This window comes from Microtus pennsylvanicus, chromosome 11 (genome assembly GCF_037038515.1).
Source record: "Microtus pennsylvanicus isolate mMicPen1 chromosome 11, mMicPen1.hap1, whole genome shotgun sequence".
Lineage (NCBI taxonomy): Eukaryota > Metazoa > Chordata > Mammalia > Rodentia > Cricetidae > Microtus > Microtus pennsylvanicus.
In genome coordinates, this window is record NC_134589.1 from 14,886,731 (window position 1) to 14,908,584 (window position 21,854).

The 21,854-nt window shown below is 43.7% G+C and overlaps 1 protein-coding gene across 2 annotated transcripts; it reads left to right on the top strand.

The window, feature by feature from the left end:
- The first annotated feature begins 2,685 nt into the window (after positions 1 to 2,685).
- Positions 2,686 to 18,880, top strand: Kpna2 (karyopherin subunit alpha 2). 2 transcript variants are annotated; one of them, XM_075990320.1, is made up of 12 exons: positions 2,686 to 2,780; positions 5,301 to 5,535; positions 6,912 to 7,027; positions 7,818 to 7,955; positions 13,132 to 13,220; positions 13,658 to 13,926; positions 14,276 to 14,370; positions 14,466 to 14,729; positions 14,916 to 15,149; positions 15,462 to 15,644; positions 17,924 to 18,073; positions 18,547 to 18,880. In XM_075990320.1, exons 3-12 carry the CDS (start codon positions 6,953 to 6,955, stop codon positions 18,637 to 18,639), a joined length of 1,590 nt encoding a protein of 529 aa, XP_075846435.1. In that variant the 5' UTR covers positions 2,686 to 2,780; positions 5,301 to 5,535; positions 6,912 to 6,952; the 3' UTR covers positions 18,640 to 18,880. The 2 variants fall into 2 exon arrangements, with proteins under 2 accessions (XP_075846435.1, XP_075846436.1); XM_075990321.1 differs by lacking the exon at positions 2,686 to 2,780 and having other exon boundaries at positions 5,272 to 5,535.
- The last annotated feature ends 2,974 nt before the right edge of the window (positions 18,881 to 21,854 follow it).

Genomic DNA, 21,854 nt, shown 5'->3' on the forward strand with positions numbered 1-21,854 from the left:
CTGCTTTTTCTTATTGTTTTTTTCAAGACAAGGTTTCCCTGTGTAGCTTTGGAGTCTGTCCTAGAACTAGCTCTTGTAGACCAGGCTGACTTTGGATTTACAGAGATCCACCTGCCTCTGCCTCTGCTGGGATTAAAGGCGTCCAGAACTAGCTCTTTAGATCAGGCTGGCCTCAAACTCACAGAGATCCTTCTACCTCTGCCTCTAGAGAGGAATTAAAGGCGTGTGCTATCACCGCCCCAATCAGATTTAAAAAAAAAAAGAAAGAAAAAGAAAAAAATTATTTTTATTTATGTGTCTAGTGGGGGGGCACATATGCCGCAAGCATACAGGTTCCCTCTCATGTCAGAAGGGGGCACCAGTTCTTGGAGCTGAAATTACAGGTGGTGGTTTTGAACCTCTCGATGCTGGTGCTGAGAACTAAACTCATGCCGGGCTCTGTGTTACCCTGCTGCTTGAGGCCATGCTTATGCCCCTGCTTCATGCTGCTGCCACAGGCTGTGTTAACGTCTGCTGCGGTCTGTGCTACTACCAGCCACCAGGTTGATGTCCACCAACTGAGCTGCCACTAGCTACTATGGGCAAGGAAGCCTCTTTTGCAGTGGTATCGACGATTGCAGACTATAATCAAGAATGAAAAATATTAAAGGCTTCTGTAACACCCCCTCCAAAAGAAACAGTTCATACAGGAGGCTATTGAAGAGAGTCCTTAAAAACCATGAAAAGCCCAGGTGGTGGTGCACACCTTTAATGCCAGCATGTGGGAGGCAGAGGCAGGAGGAGCTCTACGACTTCGAGGCAGCCTGGTCTACAGAGTGAGTTCCAAGACAGCCAGGGCTATACAGAGAAATCATGTCTTGAACAACAACAACAACATCAAAAAGAAAGAAAGAAAGAAAGAAAGAAAGAAAGAAAGAAAGAAAGAAAGAAAGAAAGAGAAAAAAAGAAATAAAATTTTAAAACACTGTTTTAAAGATGCTGAAGTGTGACTCTTTACAGTCGACAGGTCTGGCAGGAGGGCGGGGCAAGATTCAGTTACCTTTAAGGGTCTAGCCCCTGGGATTTTGACGATGCTCCAGTGAGTACATGGGCAACGCAAATTGGACTTGGTGTATTTTTGGGGGGTGGGGTGGGGACAGGAGATCACAAGGGTGGGAGGGTGTCCCTGCGAGGGTGTCCCAGGAGGATGTACCTGGGAGGAACGGAAACAAGTGTGATCAGGGTGCATCGTACAAAATTCCCAAATAATTTTTCTCTCTTTTTTCTCTTTCTTTCTTTCTTTCTTTCTTTCTTTCTTTCTTTCTTTCTCTCTCTCTCTCTCTCTCTCTCTCTCTCTCTCTCTCTCTCTCTCACTCTTTCTTCCTTCCTTCCTTCTTCCTTTTTTTTTTTTGAGACAAGGTTTCTGTGTAACAGCTCTGGCTGTCTGGGACTCTCTTTGTAGACCAGGCTGGCCTCAAACTCACTGAGATCCGTCTGCTTCTGCCTCCCAAGTGCCAGGATTAAAGGCGTGCTACCACTGCCCATTGCTGAAATTCCCAAATAATTAATAAAAATATTATTTTGTGGGGGAAGGATTATTTTTATTTCCGTGTCTATGGGAGGGACAACATGTCACGTGCATGCAGAATCTTTCAGCATCAGAAGTAAGCATCACCAATTCCTTTTTTTTTTTTAAGACAGGGTTTCTCTGTGTAGCCCTGGCTGACCTGGAATCCCCTCTGTAGGCCAGGTTGGCCTCAAACTCAGAGATTCGTCTGCCTCTCCTTTACCCCCTATCCCAGTGCTGGGATTAAAGACCAGTGCTGGTATTAAAGGTGGGAGCCACCACCAATCAGATGGATTTCTTTCTTTTTTTCTTTTCTCTCTTTTTTTTTTTGTTTTTTGTTTTTGTTTGTTTGTTTCTGAGACAAGGTTTTACTGTGTAGTTCTGACTGTCCTAGAACTTGCTTTGTAGATCAGGCTGGCTTGAACTCACAGAGATTCTCCTGCCTTTGCTGGGATTAAAGGCCACCACCACTACATGCCGGCAAGCAGCTGAGCCATCTCTCCAGCTCCTCTCCAGGGTCTCACTGATCAGGCTGGCCTTGAACTCACAGAGAGCCACTTGTCTGTCTCTGCCTCTAGATTGCTGGGATTAATTGCTCCACCACACTTGATCTTCTAGGCAGTGTTTGAGTTTATACTTGGCTTTCAGTTTCTTTTCAAGTGCTAGGCAGTGGGACATGACTCCCAGCTATCATTTGTTTTCTCTGTAAACCTGGGACAATCACTTAAGTATTTATGGTATTATCCTCTCTGTGACAATTAATGCACGCATAGCACCACAACACTGGGGAACACAGTATTCATTGTTCCTAGGGAAAGAAAGCTCAGTTTCACAATGCCTGTAACGGGCCGATCACTAAGTGGGAACTCAGGAAGACAGCGTCAGCTCTGAGATGTCTGGCAGGTTGCTGTGGATCAGAATCCTCAAAGGGTTTTCTACAAACTCCCTATTCGTTCTTAAGACTGAATCTCCCTTCAGAAGCTGTTCCTACCCCAACTACTAAACAAAGAACATAGCCTCCCCAAAAGGATGAATTTAGGTCATGTGCCTGCTCCTGAGCCATTCACAGGAGCCAAGAGAATGCCTGGTGGCGATTGGTTGAGAATGAATTCCTTCCACATTCTTGCATTTAGCGGGTCAGACTGGGAGCAACTGCCTGTGAAAGAGAGAGAGAGTGGCTTGATGCCTGGGAGAATCGACGAAGCATACTGAATGCCTGCATCTATTTGTACAAGTAAGCCACTGAAAGTCCTAAAATACTCCCCTAAAGCACCCAGAAAAATTGCAGGTAAAATACAAAAAATGGCTCACGATCCTGATGCTTTTAAACATCTTTGATGTTTGGAAATAATTAGACCACAAAACATGAATATGGGATGATGATAACATGGAAGTTGAATCTTTATTTTGACAGTTTGCGGTGTGTTTACACAAGAGAATCTCTTGTAAAAAATATTCATTTTTATTTATTTTATTTAATGTACATTGGTGTTTTGACTGTCTGTATGTCCGTGAGAGGGTGTAGGATCTCCTGGAACTAGAGTTACAGACAGCTGTGAGCTGCCAGGTGGGTGTGTGGGTGCTGGGAATTGAACCAGAGTCCTCTGGAAAAGCAGTAAGTACTCTTAACTCTGAGTCATTTCTCCAGCACTCAAGAGAGTGGTGTTTTTTGTTGTTTTGTTGTTTTTTCTCCCCTGATACAGGGTTTCCCTTTGTAGCCCTGGCTGTCCTGGAACACACCACTTTGTAGACCAGGCTGGCCTCGAACTCACAGAGAACCACCTGCTTCTGCTTCTCAAGTGCTGGGATTAAAGGCGTGTGCCACTACTGCCTGGCTTGAAAACATTTTTTTTTCTTAGCAGATATACTTGGGGATATTTAGGGCTAAAGAGATAATTTGAAGCTATCAAAAGAGTAAAAAACTAATATGTAAAAACCACGTTTGTGAGCCGGGCGGTGGTGGCAGGCGGATCTCTGTGAGTTTGAGGCCAGCTGGCAGGACAGGCACCAAAGCTACAGGGAAACCTTGTCTCGAAAAAAAACAAAACAAAACAAAAACAAACAAACAAACCCCCACATTGGTACACTTGTATTACTTACAAAGAAAAATGGGACAAAAATGCTACCATTTATTTTTGTGAAGGACAAAGAAGTAAAGACTTTTTTTTTTTTTTTTCGAGACAGGGTTTCTCTGTAGCTTTTGGTTCCAGTCCTGGAACTAGCTCTTGTAGACCAGGTTGGCCTCGAACTCACAGAGATCCGCCTGCCTCTGCCTCCCGAGTGCTGGGATTAAAGGCGTGGGCCACAACAGCCCGGCAAAAATGCTACCATTTGGCAAGTCTAGGTAAAGGCTTGAGATTCTGTATTTCAGAATCAATGAAGTTTTAAAAAGTGTGAGGATGAAGAAGAGGAGGAAGATGAAAATGAGGAAGAAGATGATGATGAATAAATTGGTTCCAGTGCAGTTTTTTCTTGTTTATAAAGCATTTAACCTCCCTTACACAACTCACAACTTTATTATTATTATTATTATTACTATTATTATTTGGTTTTTCGAGACAGGGTTTCTCTGTAGCTTTGGAGCCTGTCTTGCTCTTTTAGACCAGGCTGGCCTCGATCTCACAGAGATCCACCTGCCTCTGCCTCCCAAGTGCAGGGATTAAAGGTGTGCGCCACCACCGCCCAACTACAACTCAATTTTTTTAAAGAAAAAATTGAAATGTAACGTTGTGTAAGATTTGTTTTTAAACTGTACAGTGTTTTTTGTTTTTTGTGTAATTCACATACCACCGAATATATCTTGAGATAGCCCCTATCCTGGTGGTATTTCAAGCTGCTAACCTTGCCTGGTACAGTCTGGGGGCTGTGAATTGGCGTGGATATTTAAAGCAGGTACTTGTTGGTGCACAGCACAACTTAGTTAAATATGGGGACAGTAGGTTTTCTTGTTTTGGTTTTGATTTTTTTCTCCATCTTCAGTTGCTTCTGATGCAGTTTATACGAAGGTAATTGTTGTTCTGTTAACCGAATACCACTCGGGAATGGCAACAACAATAACAAAATTGTAGCTGTTTTGTTGACATTTTGTATGCTTCCAAGGAAATACAATTTTTTCTACTTAAAAAAAAAGACACATAGATCTGCTTTACCACTTCCTGCCAGTGACCAATCCCTACTAAAGTTCGTTTTGACGTGAAAATAATGCAAATCAATGTATCTGTGTAAAACTCTTTTATTATATTTTGGTCGCTTTTTTTGAGAGGGGGGGAGGAAGGTCTCACTATGTAGCTCTGGCTGGCCTCAGAATATAGATCAAGCCAGGCGATGGTGGCGCACGCCTTTAATCCCAGCACTCGGGAGGCAGAGACGGGGATTGGGGGGATCTCTAAGAGTTTGAGGCCAGCCTGGTCTACAGAGAGAGTTGCAGGACAGGAACCAAACCTACAGAGAAACCCAGTCTCGAAAGACCAGGAAAAAACAAAAAAAGCCTACGCCAATTACGCCAGGCTAAACTTTTTTTTTTAAGATAATGCGTCTAATAATAATTTCGTGTATTTGCTTAAGAACAGGTCACAGAGAAAGCTAACAGGGTAGCGCCCAGCGCTCCGGCTAGGCAGAGACCGCACACACCCCTATGCATTGCGTGGGGAGCTCCGAGGATAGCATCGCGCAAGGCATTCTGGGATTGCCCGGCCGCTCCCTCTTCTCGCGAGGCTACCCTCCTTGCCACCCCGCCCCCACTTTTCCCCCCTAGGCCCGGCTTCCGTGCGCTCCCCCAACGTGTTTTTCAAATCCACCAATGAACGCGCAGCTTAGGCTCAAACCGGCCAATCGGAACGCGGCGTCACCGGGAAATTTAAATCGCGCCGGCCGGCAGCACGAGGCACAAAGTCTGAGGGCTGAGGAGCAGTGGACGTTTCGAGGGCCGTCGACTTTGTAGTCTTCGAGCCCCACACCGCCTTTCGTGGACGCCTGAGCCCGCTGTGCAGGTGGGAGCCGAGCCGGGGCCTGGGCGGGAACGGCCGTCCGGAGTGCTGAGCGGGCGGGGAGAGGGAGCAGGCCGCGCCGGCGAGTGTGCTCGGCCTCCGTGCCCAGACGAGGCCTCGGTGCGGGGTGGTTGACCCAGCGGCCTGGTTTCGCCACACCGGGCTCTGCCCTGGCGTCCCCGGTCGCGGCGGAGGGCGGCGAGCCCGGGATGCGGCGCGGCGCTGTCCGGACGGTCTGCGGGGGCGGGGAGACCGGCTCGTAGACGAGCGCACTGGGCTGTCCCCCTGCTTCCCTGCTGCTTCTACCTGGGGTGGGGGACGGGGTTCTGAGCCGGAGATGGAGGTGGCAGTTAAAGACACCTCGGGTTAAATGCTCGACCCGGGTCACCCGTGTCAGTGTCGAGGACGAACATGAAGCGGTGAAAGCTAGCAGATTGACAGAGGACTTTTGACTCCTGTCACTTTGCGGCGATCACACCTGTGAAATATCGATGTTCACAGCTGATGTCATCCTGCTCGTTTGCACTCGCTGTAAATCTGTGTGCGAGGTGCTGAGTGCTGGAGATGCGGTGCTAATGTCACTTTTGCTGACAGCGATGGTTAGGAAAGGTTCTACAATGTAGCGAACAGAGTCTTTATGGACCCTGATAGAAGATACCACTATGGATTGATTTTGGCCATTAGTCAACAGGATGCAGATGTTAACTCTAAGGCGGCCGGGGTTCCCCTAGCTGGTGTTCTATGAACTAGCGGCGTCTAGAATGTAGAGCCCTGCCTTAATACCGTGCTGGCCAGAGGCTTAAGGCTATTGAGATTTTGAAAGCCGTTAATCTGAAATGAGATGCTGTGTATGCTTAAACTACACATAGGATTTTGAAGGTGTATTACGACAGTAAGACATGTTAACTTTTCTGTGTTGGTGACATCCTGACATGGAAATATTTTATCTATTTTGGGTAAAAGTCCTAAAATTTTAGTTGCTTCTTTTTAGCCTTTTAAAAATGCGAGTTAGTGGAGAATTTAAATTATGTTTGTTTAAAAATGTTTCTGATTGACAGTTCCGGAGCCAGAAGGGGCAGTTATCCATCCCTCGACTTAATGCTGTAGCCGTAATATTGAAAGCTTGTGGGGTTTTTGGTTGTTGTTTTGTTTTTGTTTTTTCTAGCATAGAGATGGAGTAAGTATATAGTCGATCTTTACATTTTATTGTTTTTTTTTTTTTAAGGTATATAGCCCTAGCTGGCCTGGAACTCTATGCAAGCCAGGCTGGCCTCAAACTCACAGAGATATGCCTTTCTGTGCCTCCCGTGTACTATGATTTAAGGTGTATGTTACTTTGACTTCTGCTGTATTCTTATTAAGTTTTTTTTTCTTTCTAGCCTTCCCTTGTCTACTAGCTTACTCCCTTATTCCTGCAAATATGTCGACCAATGAGAATGCTAATTCACCAGCTGCCCGGCTTAACAGATTCAAGAACAAGGGAAAAGACAGTACAGTGAGTACCTTCTGTTGCTTCCCTGTGTATACTTTCCAATGGAAATAAGAAGGGGCATTTATAGAACACATTTCTGAGGTACTGGGGATCAAGTCCAGTGCCTCACTCATGGTAGGTGGGCTTTTTTTTCTATGCCTCTAGTCTTAGGTATTTTTAAAACTCTTAAAATTGTGTGTGTGTGTGTGTGTGTGTGTGAATTTTTTACATGCACCTGGTGCAGATGCAGAGGTAAGAGGACAGCCTGGAGGCAGTGGTTCCCTCCTACTTTGAAGTCCTCGGACTTGGTGGCAGGTGCCTTTCCTGCGTGAGCCATCTTGTAGTAATAGGAGCGGCACCCCGGCCACCTGGCTAGTTTATGCCCTGAAATAACAACACACAAACTGTATTCTTTTAAACACTGCTTGGCCCATTATATCTAGCCTATTCTCGGCTAACTCTCGCACCTGGGCTAGCCCATTTCTAATAATCTGTGTAGCCCACGAGGTGGCTTACCAGGAAGATTCTAGCCTACGTCCATCCTGGGTCGGAGGAGAGGGGAGCATGGCATCTGCTCCAGAGAGCAGAGCTGTCGAGTCTGAGCTCACTTCCTCTTCCTCCCAGCATTCTGTTCTGTTTACTCCACCCACCTATGTTTTAACCTATGAGAGCCAAGCAGTTTCTTTATTATAATTAACCAATGACCTTCCTCCATTACCATCTCTTGCCGGCCTTTGAGGGCTGTAAAAAAGAGAAATCACTTGTCATTAAAAACTGAGGAGATAGATAAAATGAGGTGTTGTCTTTTCTTCAGGAAATGCGTCGCCGCCGAATAGAAGTTAATGTGGAACTGAGGAAAGCGAAGAAAGATGACCAGATGCTGAAAAGGAGGAACGTCAGCTCATTCCCCGATGATGCTACTTCTCCCTTGCAGGAAAACCGCAACAATCAGGTAAATAGGTTTGAGTTCACCTATATGAATGGGGTTTTTTTGTTGTTTTTAATTCTGTGTAACTTCCCTAGCTGTCCTGGAAATCACTATGTAGACCATGCTAGCCTGGAGAGATCTGCCTGCTTTTGCCTCCTGGGCACTGGGATTAAAGGTGTGCACCACCTCCCTACCCCATGAGGATAAATGTTTCTTAGAAATTTGAATTTGGGGGTGGGGTTTGAGCTCAGATCCATCTTACTCTGCCTCAGTGCTGGGATTAAAGGTGTGTGCCACCACAGCTGGTTAAATTTAAACATTCTTGGACATACCTGGTCATCTACTTTTGACTATCGAATATATGAAAATTGTTTAAGATTTGTAGTTTTTTTTTTTTCTTTTTTAAGAATTGGTGTCGGGCGGGGGTGGCGCACGCCTTTAATCCCAGCACTCAGGAGGCAGGGGCAGGAGGCTCTCTGAGTTCAAGGCCAGCCTGGTCTACAAGAGCTAGTTCCGGACCGGCACCAAAACTACAGAGAAACCCTGTCTTTTTTTTTTTTTTTTTGATTTTTTTTTGATTTTTTGAGACAGGGTTACCTGAAACTCATGGTAATCAGCCTTTCTCTAGGATTAAAGATGTATGCCACCATACCTGCTGCTACTGTTGAGTATGTGTCTGGGTAAACACATGCAAGTGTGTATAACATGTCAGAGGACAACTTGGGAAGTGAGTTCTCTCCTTTGTATGGGTTCTGGGCTCAAACTCAGCACCAGACTTGGGTGGCAAGTACCTTTGCCTGCTGAGTCATCTTTCCAGTCCAGTTTGTTACTACTATTATTTTTTAGTGAGTTATTTAATTTTATGTGTGTTGGTGGTTTGCCTGAACGTATGTCCGTGTGAGGGTGTTGGGTCTCCTAGAGATAGTTACACACAGTTATGAACTGCCTGCCATATGGGTGCTGCCTATTGAACCTGCATCTTATCTTCAGTTGGCCACCTTTTTTATTTTTTGGGAAGTGCTACAGATCAAGACCAGGACCCTCACACACACATTCTGAACAAGCTTTTCCCCTAGAGCTATTATACTCTAGTCCAAAAGTTTTTTTAGTTCTGATCTTCCCTCAGACTGCCTGCATTTCTAGCTACTGGCAAAGTACTTTGACATGTCAGTTCCAATTGAGAAAGTTTTTGTTTGATAACTAGGGAACTAGAATCACACCAGGGTCTTTTTTTTTTTTTTTAAGATTTATTTATTATGAATACAACTTTCTGCCTCCATGTATACCCACACGCCAGAGGAGGGTGCCAGATCTCATTACAGATGGTTTGGAGCCACCATGTGGTTGCTGGGAATTGAACTCAGGACCTCTGGAAGAGCAGACAGTGCTCTTAACCACTGAGCCATCTCTCCAGCCCCGAGAGAGTGTCTTGCTGTCTAACTCTGGCTGGTCTGATACTTGAACTCAGTTCAGGTGTGTAGCAGTTACTATGCCAGGCTATACAGTATAAAGCAGTGGTTCTCATCCTTCCTAATGCTTCAATCCTTTAATACAGTTCCTCATGTTATGGTGATTCCCCAACCATAAAAAAATATTTCTATTGCTACTTCATAACTGTAGTTTTGCTACTGTTACGAGTCGTAATGTAAATGTTCTCGATAACCCCTGTGAAAGGGCCATCGACCCACCCCCCAGTTTAAAAGAACCACAAGAATAAAGTGTAAGGTAATGACTTAGACCCAGAGCAGCTTCTGGTCCTGAGCTCCATTAATGGAAAGTGCCCATTGCTTGGTTATACATGCCATTTTTATCTTCTGTGCTATCCTTTAATGTACTTTTTTCTACATTTACACATTTGACTACACATACACTTCCCACTGTGTTAGAATTGCCTGCAGCATTCAGTATAGCGTGTTCCATAGCTTTGTAGCCCAGGAAACGGAATAGGTTTGTTTTATATAGCCTAGGCACCTGAAACTTCCTACAACAAAAGTTCATGAGACGCATTTCTTAAACTGTATTTTGTGTTGAGTGACAGCTAATGCCATGTTCTTCCTGCTCAAAGTCTGCTCCATAATGGCCTTCCCATAAATTGGACCTATCTTAGACTTTCTAATCCTGTCTTTTGAAGCAAGATGTCCAGGCTAACATGTAATTCACAACATTGTCTCAGCCTCCCAGTGAGGACCTTACAGGAGGAGTGAGGGAGGCAGTGCTGGACGCCTACTAGCATTTTTTTTCCTTTTCTTTAACATTTGATTTCTCTTACCATTCTATATCTTAGACTTTCCTGCTTATTATAATTTTTTTCTTTAGTTTTAATCTTTAGTTCACAGAGATCTGCCTGTCTCTGCCTCCTGAGTGCTGGAATTAAAAGTATGGCTCCAAACTTAGTTTTTACTCTTTGAATGTTTATATATGAATATAATGAATTTTAGTCCTTTTCATCACCCTTTTTCCAAACAAGCCTTCCTCTTTCTTTGTGTCTGTTTATCTGTGACCCACTGAGCTTGTTTGTGGTGCCCGCTTGGGGATGGGTAGGAGCTTGTTTACTGGAACATGCATAGCTTAATAGCTATAATTCTGTAGGAAGCTGATGCATCTGCCCAGCTCTCAGTCGTCCCCCGGGAAGGGGTGGGGTCTTATGGGCTCTTCCTCCTTGCATGATGAAATATTAAAATGACCTAATCTTCTAAAGGTAGTTCAAATTGTGATGAGCATGAGTTCTTTAGTTAGGTTTCTCTGTTGCTTGTGATAGAACACTGCCAAAACCAGCTTGGGTGGGGGACGGGTTTATTTGGCTTACAATCTTATTTGGTTTGTTTGGTTAAGGTCCATTATCCCAAGGAAACCAATGCAAGAACAACATTGCCTATGGGCTTAGTCTCTGACTTGCTCAGTTTTTTTGTTTTGAGTGAGGGTCTTGACTTGACCCCTTGCTTGACCTGGAAATCACTATATAGACCATGGTAGCCTCTCCAGTGCTTAGCTTAAAGGCATGTGCCAACACACCTGAATCTTAGGTACCTGGCCTACTTGCCCAGGATGGCATCACCCACAGCGAGCTGGGTCCTCCTGCATCAATTAGAAATCAAATGTCCTACAGACTAATCTGGTAGAGACAGTTCCTTAATTGTCACAGTGAGTGCAGTTGCTGTGTCATATCCAGAAAACAGATTGACTACGTTCCTTCCCAACCACTGGATCTTTTTCTTGCATTCTTTATTCTTCCTTTTCTTCAACTTCTCTGAGCCTTGAGGGTGTGTGTGTGTGTGTGTGTGTGTGTGTGTGTGTGTGTGTGAGAGAGAGAGAGAGAGAGAGAGAGAGAGAGAGAGAGAGATGTTTCTTTTACAGGAGGGGGGGTTCTTTTACAGCCGAATACTTATCACTCATTCTCACTTTGACCATCTGTGAGTCTTTATATTAACCACCATCTGTTGCCAAAAGAAGCTTCTCTGAGCAAGGTTATAAGTATAAAGATTCTAATACCTTGTCTGTTCAGCAAAATAATAGTTGATTTTCCCCTAGGGCTTATGACCTCTCAACAGGGATTCATGGCCAGGTATGCAGGAACAAGCATGAGATCTCCCCTTGGAACAGGTTTTGAATACAGCCAGAAAGCAGTTGGTTACCTCCATAGCATTGGTGTCACTATTGAACCAGTGGGTACACCGTGCCAGGCAGGATTATTTATAGCTGGGTAAGAAGATTGACTTCCCCCCAGCAGCCTGTATACTACCTTCTAACACTCTGAAAGTTAGCCAGCAGTGAGGAAAAGCTTCCACATCAGTCTCAGCTTGATATATATTTTTTTCCCTCTCATGTCCAATGGCCAAAGTGTATGGTATCTTCAATAATGAGGTCTTAGCATAAAGTTCCAGTGGCCAACCAAGAGCACTGACAGTAGCTGATACTGTTTTGAGGACCTACAAACCTTTCCTGCAGTCACTGACAACATAAAAAAAAATATCCGCTATAGAAATTTATAGGTGAGGGGGCTGGAGAGATGGCTCAGTGGTTAAGAGCATTGCCTGCTCTTCCAAAGGTCCTGAGTTCAATTCCCAGCAACCACATGGTGGCTCACAACCATCTGTAAAGAGGTCTGGCGCCCTCTTCTGACCTTCAGGCATACAGACAGAATATTGTATACATAATAAATAATTAATTAATTAAATAAATAAATTAAAAAAAAAATTTATAGGTGAAAATCTTAAGTAAAAAATCCAAGAAATTGGACTAGGTGTGGTGGGACCTGATTTTAATCCCAGTGGACTCTGGAGACAGGCTAGTGGATCTTTTGTGAATTCTAAGTCTGTCTGGTCTGCATAATGAGTTCCAGAACAGCCAGGTCTACATAGAGATTCTGTGTCAAAAAAAAAAAACCCAAAAAATTGGAGACATTGCCTATTACTCTATATACTTCTCTTGGGGGTCAGTTTGAGATAAGGTTTCTCTGTGTAGTAGCCCTGCTGTCCTGGAACTAGCTCTGTAGACAGGCTGTCCTCGGCTCACAGAGCTCTGCCTGCCTCTGCCTCTCCAGTGCTGGGATTAAAGGTGTGCACAACTACTGCCTGGCTTGTATATCTTTCTTAAAGTGATTGTGACTAGTGTAAGAATGACCTTCAGTTTGCCCTAAACTGTTGAAATGGTTTTTAAGCTACCCCTTTTTTTTAGTGACAATAGCTTAAGTGCTCTGACTTGAGAATCCAGTGTCATGGTGCCAAGGTGGAGAACTGTGAGTGTTTAGTAGGCCAAATTAAATGTAACAGACTATACATAAAAAGACATTTGCAATGTCTTGTCTATTAGTTTTTTTCTGTTGACTGAGAAGCAGTGTAGTAGCATGGATAGGTTTATTGTTTTATACCTACAGATTATAATTCCTTAATGAGGGAAATCAGGGCAGGAACTCGACAGAAACCGTGAGGCAGTGGGTAGGGTGTTTCTGCTTACTGACTGTACAACCCAGACCCACCTACCTGGGAGTGGTGCTGTCCACAGTAGGCGGGAATCTCCCACATCAATCATCAAGATTAATTCAGACATGGTCACAGGTTAATCTGACCAAAGCAGTTCTTCATGTTGATTCTATGTTTTCTGGTAGACTAGGTTTTGTCAAGCTGACAACAAAAACAGCAGGTATAAAGTATATTACTTGTATTTAATAATAATAATTTATAAAATACTGCATTTCTTTTAGGGTACTGTAAATTGGTCTGTTGAGGACATTGTTAAAGGCATAAACAGCACCAATTTGGAAAGCCAGCTCCAAGCTACTCAAGCTGCTCGGTATGTCTGCAGGCTCTGGCATGCGTGGCTAACCTCAGAAATTAACTCTTTCAGATGGGGCAGTGAGAATGGGGTGAATAAAGAAACGCCACCCAGTCCGCTTTCCATGAGAATTTTTTTTTAGGTCTATTTTTACTTTATTTTTGTGGGAATCAGAACAACTTGAAGGAATCCTGGGGATTGAACATAGTTGTCGGGCTTGGTGGCAAGTACTTTTTTATTCACTTAGACCATCTCACCGTCCCCTTCCCCACTTTAAAAATGTGAAACACATTCTCATGTAATTTAGGCTGATCTTAAGCACACACTCCTTTTGCCTCAGCCTTCCCATATTGAGATTATACGTGTGTTAACTGCTATGTACAGATTTTTTAGAACCTCTCAAGGCACCTTGGAAATCAACTTTAATTTTTGATTTTCTTTTGATTTCTCCTTAGGAAACTGCTTTCTAGGGAAAAACAGCCTCCTATAGACAACATTATCCGGGCTGGTTTGATCCCCAAATTTGTGTCCTTCTTGGGCAAAACTGATTGTAGTCCTATTCAGTTTGAATCTGCTTGGGCGCTTACTAACATTGCGTCTGGAACATCTGAACAGACCAAGGCCGTGGTGGATGGAGGTGCTATCCCAGCATTCATCTCTCTCTTGGCATCCCCCCATGCTCACATCAGCGAGCAAGCTGTGTGGGCTCTTGGAAACATTGCAGGTACTTGCACTTAAAATTCTTTGAACTGAATGTATCCAGTGTGACTGAAAGGGACTGTGTTAGAAGTCCTAATAACTCCTGTGTCAAGCTTTGAGCTTGCTTTAGGCCCTTATTAGGAATGGAGGCGGTCTAACAATGCTACTGGAGAGACGTTTGCATGTCTGACAAGTGTGTTCAGTAGCTGAACATTGGTGTACTAGATTCGTTCATCTTGCTTTTTTAGTTTTTGAAACTGGGTCTCATTGTGTACTACTGGACGTAGACACAGCTTGCTTGGAACTCACAGAAATAGATCCCAGGATTAAAGATGTTTGCCATCATGCCCAGCTAATTTTGCTTTCTATTTCAGGTGATGGTTCAGTTTTCCGAGACCTAGTTATCAAATATGGTGCAGTTGACCCACTGTTGGCACTTCTTGCAATTCCTGACCTGTCTTCCTTGGCAGTAAGTTACTACTATAAATAAAGTCACATAGGATTCTGTTCTTATTTTCCATCTACTCAAAGGCGAACCTTCTAATTACTTTTTCTTTTCCTTAGTGCGGTTACCTGCGTAATCTGACCTGGACACTCTCAAACCTTTGTCGAAACAAGAATCCTGCACCCCCCTTAGATGCAGTTGAACAGATTCTTCCTACTTTAGTTCGTCTGCTACATCACAATGATCCAGAAGTGTTAGCAGATTCCTGCTGGGCTATCTCCTATTTGACTGATGGCCCAAACGAGCGCATTGAAATGGTTGTGAAGACAGGAGTTGTGCCCCAACTTGTGAAGCTTCTGGGAGCTACTGAATTGCCAATTGTGGTAGGTGCTGACCTTTGTGTCCTCAGTGTTAAGCACTGAGCTTTAACAGTCCTGAGGCATAATCAGTTGGTAGTATTGAGATACTGTCTATGACTTTTGCAGAATTTTTAGAATAGGGAATGTTTTAGCAGTAATGGAAAAAATGCAACATAACTAATAATGCATCAACATTTTTTTTCGTTTTAGACTCCTGCACTGAGAGCCATAGGGAATATTGTCACTGGGACAGACGAACAGACTCAAATTGTGATAGATGCAGGAGCACTTGCAGTCTTTCCCAGCCTGCTGACAAACCCCAAAACTAACATTCAAAAGGAAGCCACGTGGACAATGTCAAACATCACAGCTGGACGCCAGGACCAGATACAGCAAGTTGTGAATCATGGCTTAGTCCCATTTCTTGTTGGTGTCCTCTCTAAGGTAATGAGAGTGTAGCATTTGCCAGGTTGTTAATATTTATGACAACGTATATGTCTTTAATCCATGAGTCAGAGGCAGGAGGGAGATCTCTGAATCTACACAGCAAGCTTTAGGATAGGCAGGACTACATAGAGAGATTTTGTCTCAGAACCCAGCAATAACTACTGAAGAGTCTAAAGAACAGCCCTTTGTTAGATACAGATAGTAGTACCTCTAATGTTGGGTAGAATCTACAAGTAGTTTAATGGTGTCTGTGAATACCACCTTTTGGACTGACTGCTGAACTAAAAGCATTTTCCTCTTGTTTCTAAGGCCGACTTTAAGACACAGAAGGAAGCTGTGTGGGCTGTAACCAACTACACCAGTGGTGGGACAGTTGAACAGATTGTGTATCTTGTTCATTGTGGCATAATAGAACCTTTGACGAACCTCTTAAGTGCAAAAGATACCAAAATTATTTTGGTTATTCTTGATGCCATTTCAAATATCTTTCAGGTAAGTCTATGTTAACCAGGCTATGTTTAAATTTGGGGTTGGTGGTTACTATTTAGGACTGGGGAGAGGACAGTGGATCCCTGTGAGTTTGAGACCAGCCTGGTCTACAGAGCTAGTTCAGGACAGCAGCCAAGGATCTGTCTTGAACTCCTAACCACATCAAAAAAAAACCAAAAACCAAACCTGTGAGGTAAAGAACATCTGAGGTGTCGGCAGTAGAATCAGAAATTCAAGGATGTCTTCAGCTACATGGGGAGGTCAAGCTGGGCTAGGCTACCTGACACAAAGAATACCCCCAACTTTTTTTGTTTGTTTTGTTTTTCAAGACAGGGTTTCTCTGTAGCTTCTGGAACTAGCTCTTGTAGACCAGGTTGGCCTCAGACTCACAGAGATCCACCTGCCTTTGCCTCCCGAGTGCTGGGATTAAAGACGTGCGCCACCACCGCCCGGCTTACCTTCCATTCTTAAAGGGAGCTAGAGAAGTGTGGCTCAGTGGTTAAGAGCATTTGTTCTTGCAGAGGATCTGGTTTGATTCCTAGCACCCATATGGTCGCTCACAACCATGTGTAGCTCCAGTTCTCGCCCATACACACAAAGAATTTTTTGTTTTTGAGACAGGGTTTAGCTTTGTTGTAGACCAGGCTGGCCTCAAACTCAGAGGCCTGACTCTGCCTCCTGAGTGCTAAGACTAAAGGCGTGTACCACTACCACCTAGCGATTTAATTTAAATAAGTTATCTTTTTTTCTCCCCAGTTCTACCCCTACTTGATTCAAGTGTGCCAGCATCTGGCTCTCTGTGATAGTAATTGAGAGTAGGCAAGCCCAGTTCATCAACTGATATATTTCTGATTCTGGAACTTTTAAAATTGAATCTAAGATGGAATTGGTAGCATACACCTATAGTCCTAGCATGCAGGAGGACTGCCATGAGTTGAAGGCCAGCCTGGACTACATAGTAAGTTCCAAGCCAGTCTAGGCTACAGAGTGAGACCCTTTTACAAAAGAAATGGAGTCTAGAGAAAGGAACAGTGGTGATTCATCCCTGTGTGTAAATCTTGTATCTTGTGGGCAGGTTTCCTGCTCATCTTCAATTGAACCCCTATGTTGTTTATTCTAGGCATGGTGGTGTATTTCTTTAATCCCAGCATTTAGGAGGCAGGGGGATCTTTGAGTTTGAGGCCAGCCTGGTCTACTGAGCAAACCCCAGGACAGTCAGCTACACTGAGAATCCTTGTATCAAAAAAAAAAAAGAAAAAAAATTGAGGATTTGGAAGGAATCTCTTTATCTGTATGAATGTTTTGCCTGCCATTTGCATGCCTGCCTGGTATCTGAGGCATTTAAGAGAAGAGGGCATTGGATCGCTGGGAATCGAAAACAGGTCCTCTGCAAGAATAAGTGCATTTAAGTGCTGAGCTGTTTCTGGACAACTACCTGACTCTTAACTCCCAGTCACTAGGATTAAAGGAGAATATCCTTATCCCTGTGCCTGGCTGCTTTTTAAAGAAACTATTTTATGCTTCCATTGTGCAGTTTTTTGAGCATGATGCACTTTGTAGGTAACGACATGTTGCAGTGTCACAAAGTTGGCCATCTTTGTATAATTGTCCACCATGACCACTCAGATAGTCTGAGGTGCTTTCACAAGATATTCCTGTTCATGTCACAGACAGTGAGCTGGAAAGTAGTGCTGCTTTGAAGTTGTCCTAGGAGGCTGAGGTAAGGAGGAGTCTGAAGCCAGTCTGTGGTCCTACTAAGCTACACAATGTCTCAAAAGAGAAAAATAGCCAGGCATGGTGCAGGAGAGGTGGAGACAGGCAGATCAAAATGAATATACAAAACAACTAAAATGCCTCTCAAAGGAGATGGCATTTGTCTGATAGTTTTGTTTTGTTTTGTTTTAATGAGAATTGGTGTGAGGGTGTCAGATACCCTGGAAACTTTAGTTACAGACACTTGTGTTGAAATTGGAAATTGAACCTGGGTTCTCTGGAAGAGTAACCAGTGCTTTTAACTGCTGAGCCATCACTCCAGCCTCCCTTGTCTGGAAGATATTCTTATAAAAACGGAGCCAGGCGGTGGTGGCGCACGCCTTTAATCCCAGCACTCAGGAGGCAGAGGCAGGCGGATCTCTGAGTTCGAGGCCAGCCTGGTCTACAAGAGCTAGTTCCAGGACAGGAACCAAAAAGCTACAGAGAAACCCTGTCTCGAAAATCCAAAAAAAGAAAAAATCAACAAAACGGAGTTATGGTAGTAACCTTGAATTGTGTTTCATTTTAAGGCTGCTGAGAAACTAGGTGAGACAGAGAAACTCAGTATGATGATTGAAGAGTGTGGGGGCTTGGACAAAATTGAAGCACTACAGAGCCATGAAAATGAGTCTGTATACAAAGCCTCATTGAGCTTGATTGAGAAGTATTTCTCAGTGGAGGTGAGTAATGGCCATGTTAACTTAGAAAGTATACAAGAATTCACAAGTATCCCCAAGTCCATTGGATTTTGATCCTTTGCGTATGGTTTTTATATTATCCAGTGCCCTTACATAGAATAGCATCAGTGTAGCCAGGACTTTTTTTGTATGTGTATTTGCTCCTCAGGTATTGGCTTTGACATCTCAGAATGTTCTGAGATTGATGTTTATGGGTGTTGTGGTGGGGGTTTATGTAGAAGTAGACCAACCTCAGGGCCTTATTTTGCTTGATAGGTCTCCTGTTGTACAGGGATAGGTAGACAGCTAGTTGAGTAGACAGAACCTTCTCCCAGGTGCTAATGATTCAGCTAAACTTTGGTAGCCAGTCCTGTTCTCCTTTCTCCTCAAGGTTACTGCTGTGTACAGGTCTTGAGATAGGATTACTGCTCGAGATGTTCCACACTTAAAGGTTATATCTTGTCTTATTTTTCCAGGAAGAGGAAGATCAAAACGTGGTGCCAGAAGCTACCTCTGAAGGCTTTGCCTTTCAAGTTCAGGATGGAGCTCCTGGGACTTTTAACTTCTAATGTCCAGCTGAGGCACAAAGTTGTTAGCTATGTGCTGTGTTTCTCATAAATTTGTCTTACTGTTTTCTCTAAGAACTCTTTTTAAATGTGGTTTGTTATTGTAGCACTTTTTACAAAAACTATACTTGAACAGTTGTAAACTGTACATACTATATGAAGCTGTCCTCTGCGTTTCTTATTTCTATGTGGAATTTCGTATCCTACAGTGTATTGTAAATAAAGATTAGGTTCCACTCCTTTACTCTGTGCCTTGCTGTTTTCTTACTTTAGGCCATTACTATTGGAAATGAAGGTTGACCTAAGTTTTCTGCAGCGGATTACCAAAGTGCTTGCAGACACTTTGATGTGAGGTTGTTGTCCCTAGAATACACAGTGAGCATCAGGGCTGGCTGGAACAGCCCTCACATCCCCCACAGTACTGGCAGCCAGTACCATCTGTCTCTGGCTAGTGGAGTTTGATAAAAACCTAAATTTAATCATGAATCTCTGGATTCAAGTGGAGCCTGGCTACAGTTTCACCCCTGGGTATGCTACCTGAAGTACTGTGATAAGAGTTGTGTCATTCAGGAGCCTGTACAGTATGGATTACTACCCTGCTCCAGCCACAAGTATGTTCCTCTTGGACAAGAAAAGCAGAAACCAGCTGGGTGTGTGGTCAGGTGATTGTTTCAGCTTTCTAACTCAAGTCTTAGTCTTGGTGGCAAGCACCTGTGCTGACCCATATTGCTGGCCTACAGTAAGCCTGTTAAGTACTATAATCAATTTCTGTTCATTTGAATAGTGGAAAATAAAGAACAAATGCTCATAGACTTTGCTTAAAGTCCCTTCCGTAATGTGAGTACAAAGCTGGAGAACACAGACTAATGTTTGTTTGAAGTGCCACAGCCAAGTGCCTAACATGGAACACCAAGCCCTCCCGCCTAAGCCAAGGGCACTTTGCTTGGTCACTAAGCCTGTGTAGAGGCCTGGAGGTGGGGAAGGGGGTGTAACAAAACTGAAGATGGCTTTCCCATCTACGCCTCCTCTACATTGTCTCAACTCCTGGGTTCCTGGTTCTAAAAGTCCTCACTTTGGGGAAATAATGTACAAGAAAGTCTTGACACTGTTTTGTCTTTAAGGTGGGCACTTACTGACTTTAGAGGAGTGAATGTAGCAGGCATGTTGAAAAATGTGAGGTCTGTGTTACAGGCATAACTGCAGAGAGAGGTAATGGACAGGAGATACCTAAAATACTGATGGAGGAAGGTCATTGGTTAAAGAAAATAAAGAAACTGCTTGGCTGACCCTCATAGGTTAAAACATAGGTGGGAGGAGTAAACAGAACAGAATGCTGGGAGGAAGAGGAAGTGAGCTCAGACTCAACAGCTCTCCTCTCGGGAGCTCCCGGCTCCTGGGCAGACACACGCGATGAAGCTCCGAACCAGGATGGACGTAGGCTAGAATCTTCCCGGTAAGCGCACCTAGCTGTGCTACATAGAATATTAGAAATGGGCTAGTCCAGGTGCGAGAGTTAGCCTAGAAGAGGCTAGATAGAAATGGGCCAAGCAGTGTTGAAAAGAATACAGTTTCCGTGTCATTATTTCGGGTAAAGCTAGCCATGGGGGTGGCCGGGTGCCGGGGACGCAGCCCCGCCGCTCCTATTTCAACAAAATACATTGCTCTGTAGAAGAGGGCATCAGATCCCATTATAGATGGTTATGAGCCACTAAATAGTTGCGAGGAATTGAACTCTGAACAGCAGCCAGTGTTTTTTATATTTGTTTTTGTTTTGTTTTGTTTTTGAGACAGGGTGTCTCTGTAGCTTTGGCATTTCCTCAAATGTCCACAGAAGCCTGCCTCTGCCTTCCGAGTGTTGGGATTAAAGGTGTGAGCCACCACCACCCAGCCACGATTTATTTCTTTTTATAACTCTCTTTTTCTTTCTCTCTCAAGCCTAAGTACATTTAAAAAATACACTGTGTCTCGTTTAGAGGCTTTTAAAAAAATGTCTGAATGTGTCCTATTGTGTATCTGAAATCCTTTTCTGACAAAATGCATTTTAAAATCGTAAAGCAGTGTGGTCACCGTGGCCCTGGATGTTGGTTGACTCTGCCTCTGAAGGCGTAAGTCACAGACAATCCCACACCAGTTTGGAATTATGATTAATAGGGTGGTATTTATTTAAAGGGGAAAAAACTTGCAGATCACCGTCCCAGACAACAGCCCTCTGCGCAATCAGGAAGGGAGCCTAGTTGCCGGAAGCGGAGCAGGAAGTAAGAGAGAGAGAGGAGGGAAGTGGCCACTTTTTAAAAGAGAGAGACCATGCCCCAATGGGCTGGTATCTCAGCGGCTATTGGCTGGAGGAGCAGAAGGACCTCCCGCAACACCTCCCCCTTTTGTTTAAGTAAGAGAGTTCTAAACCTACTACGAAATTATATACAATAAGTACAAATATCCTATTCTAACTAGCTTAGGTCTTGTATAATAAATAACTTGGCCAAGTCATGAGAGAAAAGTAACTACATTTATATAGTCTTCAACCCCATTGAAAATCTGAGAAGGGAAATAATGTTACCTGGGTAATTAGGAAGTTCAGTAAAACAACTTCCAAAACATGCAACAAATCACAGAGACAACTAGCTACCTGGGCAATCACCCAAAGTCACATTTGCAGCGTTGAAGCAACCAACTTTGGCTAAGGCCTAACATAACTGACATACCATTTTCAAAAGGCAAGCAACTTTTCAAAACTATCTTACCCTGTCTTGGCAGGATATGACAGTCCTGTTTTATCCATTGATGCACGCTCTGTATCTCTGTCAGTGGTTGAGGTATGGGCATTTTTTTGCCCAAAGGCCAGTTCTGCCAAAAAGAAAGGCTCCAGGTGGAGTGTCTTTGGTGCTCAACATTCTCTCAGGAATAGATTGGTGCTGCCAGGAGCAATTGTGTCTCACTATCACGAATCCCTGAGTTAGATTAAAGGCCATTTTCTACAGCTCTTTGAAGAGGTTGAAGATTATCTATCTATACTGAGTATAATCTCTATGTATCTAAAGAACCTGATTAGTCTAATTATAAATGACAAACTTAGCCGGTTGTGGTGGCGCACGCCGGTAGGATTTGCTGAAGGAGGCAGAGGCAGGAGGATCACGAGTTCGAGGCCAGCCTGGGCTACACATTTTAAAAAATAAATAAATAAATAAATGACAAACTTAGATGACTATTGATCTATATAA

Bases quoted from the DNA above. Each gene is read 5' to 3' on its own strand.
- Kpna2 (XM_075990320.1), top strand. From the start codon at position 6,953: ATGTCGACCAATGAGAATGCTAATTCACCAGCTGCCCGGCTTAACAGA. The intron at 7,028-7,817 runs GTGAGTACCTTC...TCTTTTCTTCAG, and splicing joins ACAAGGGAAAAGACAGTACA to GAAATGCGTCGCCGCCGAAT. The intron at 18,074-18,546 runs GTGAGTAATGGC...TTATTTTTCCAG, and splicing joins AGAAGTATTTCTCAGTGGAG to GAAGAGGAAGATCAAAACGT.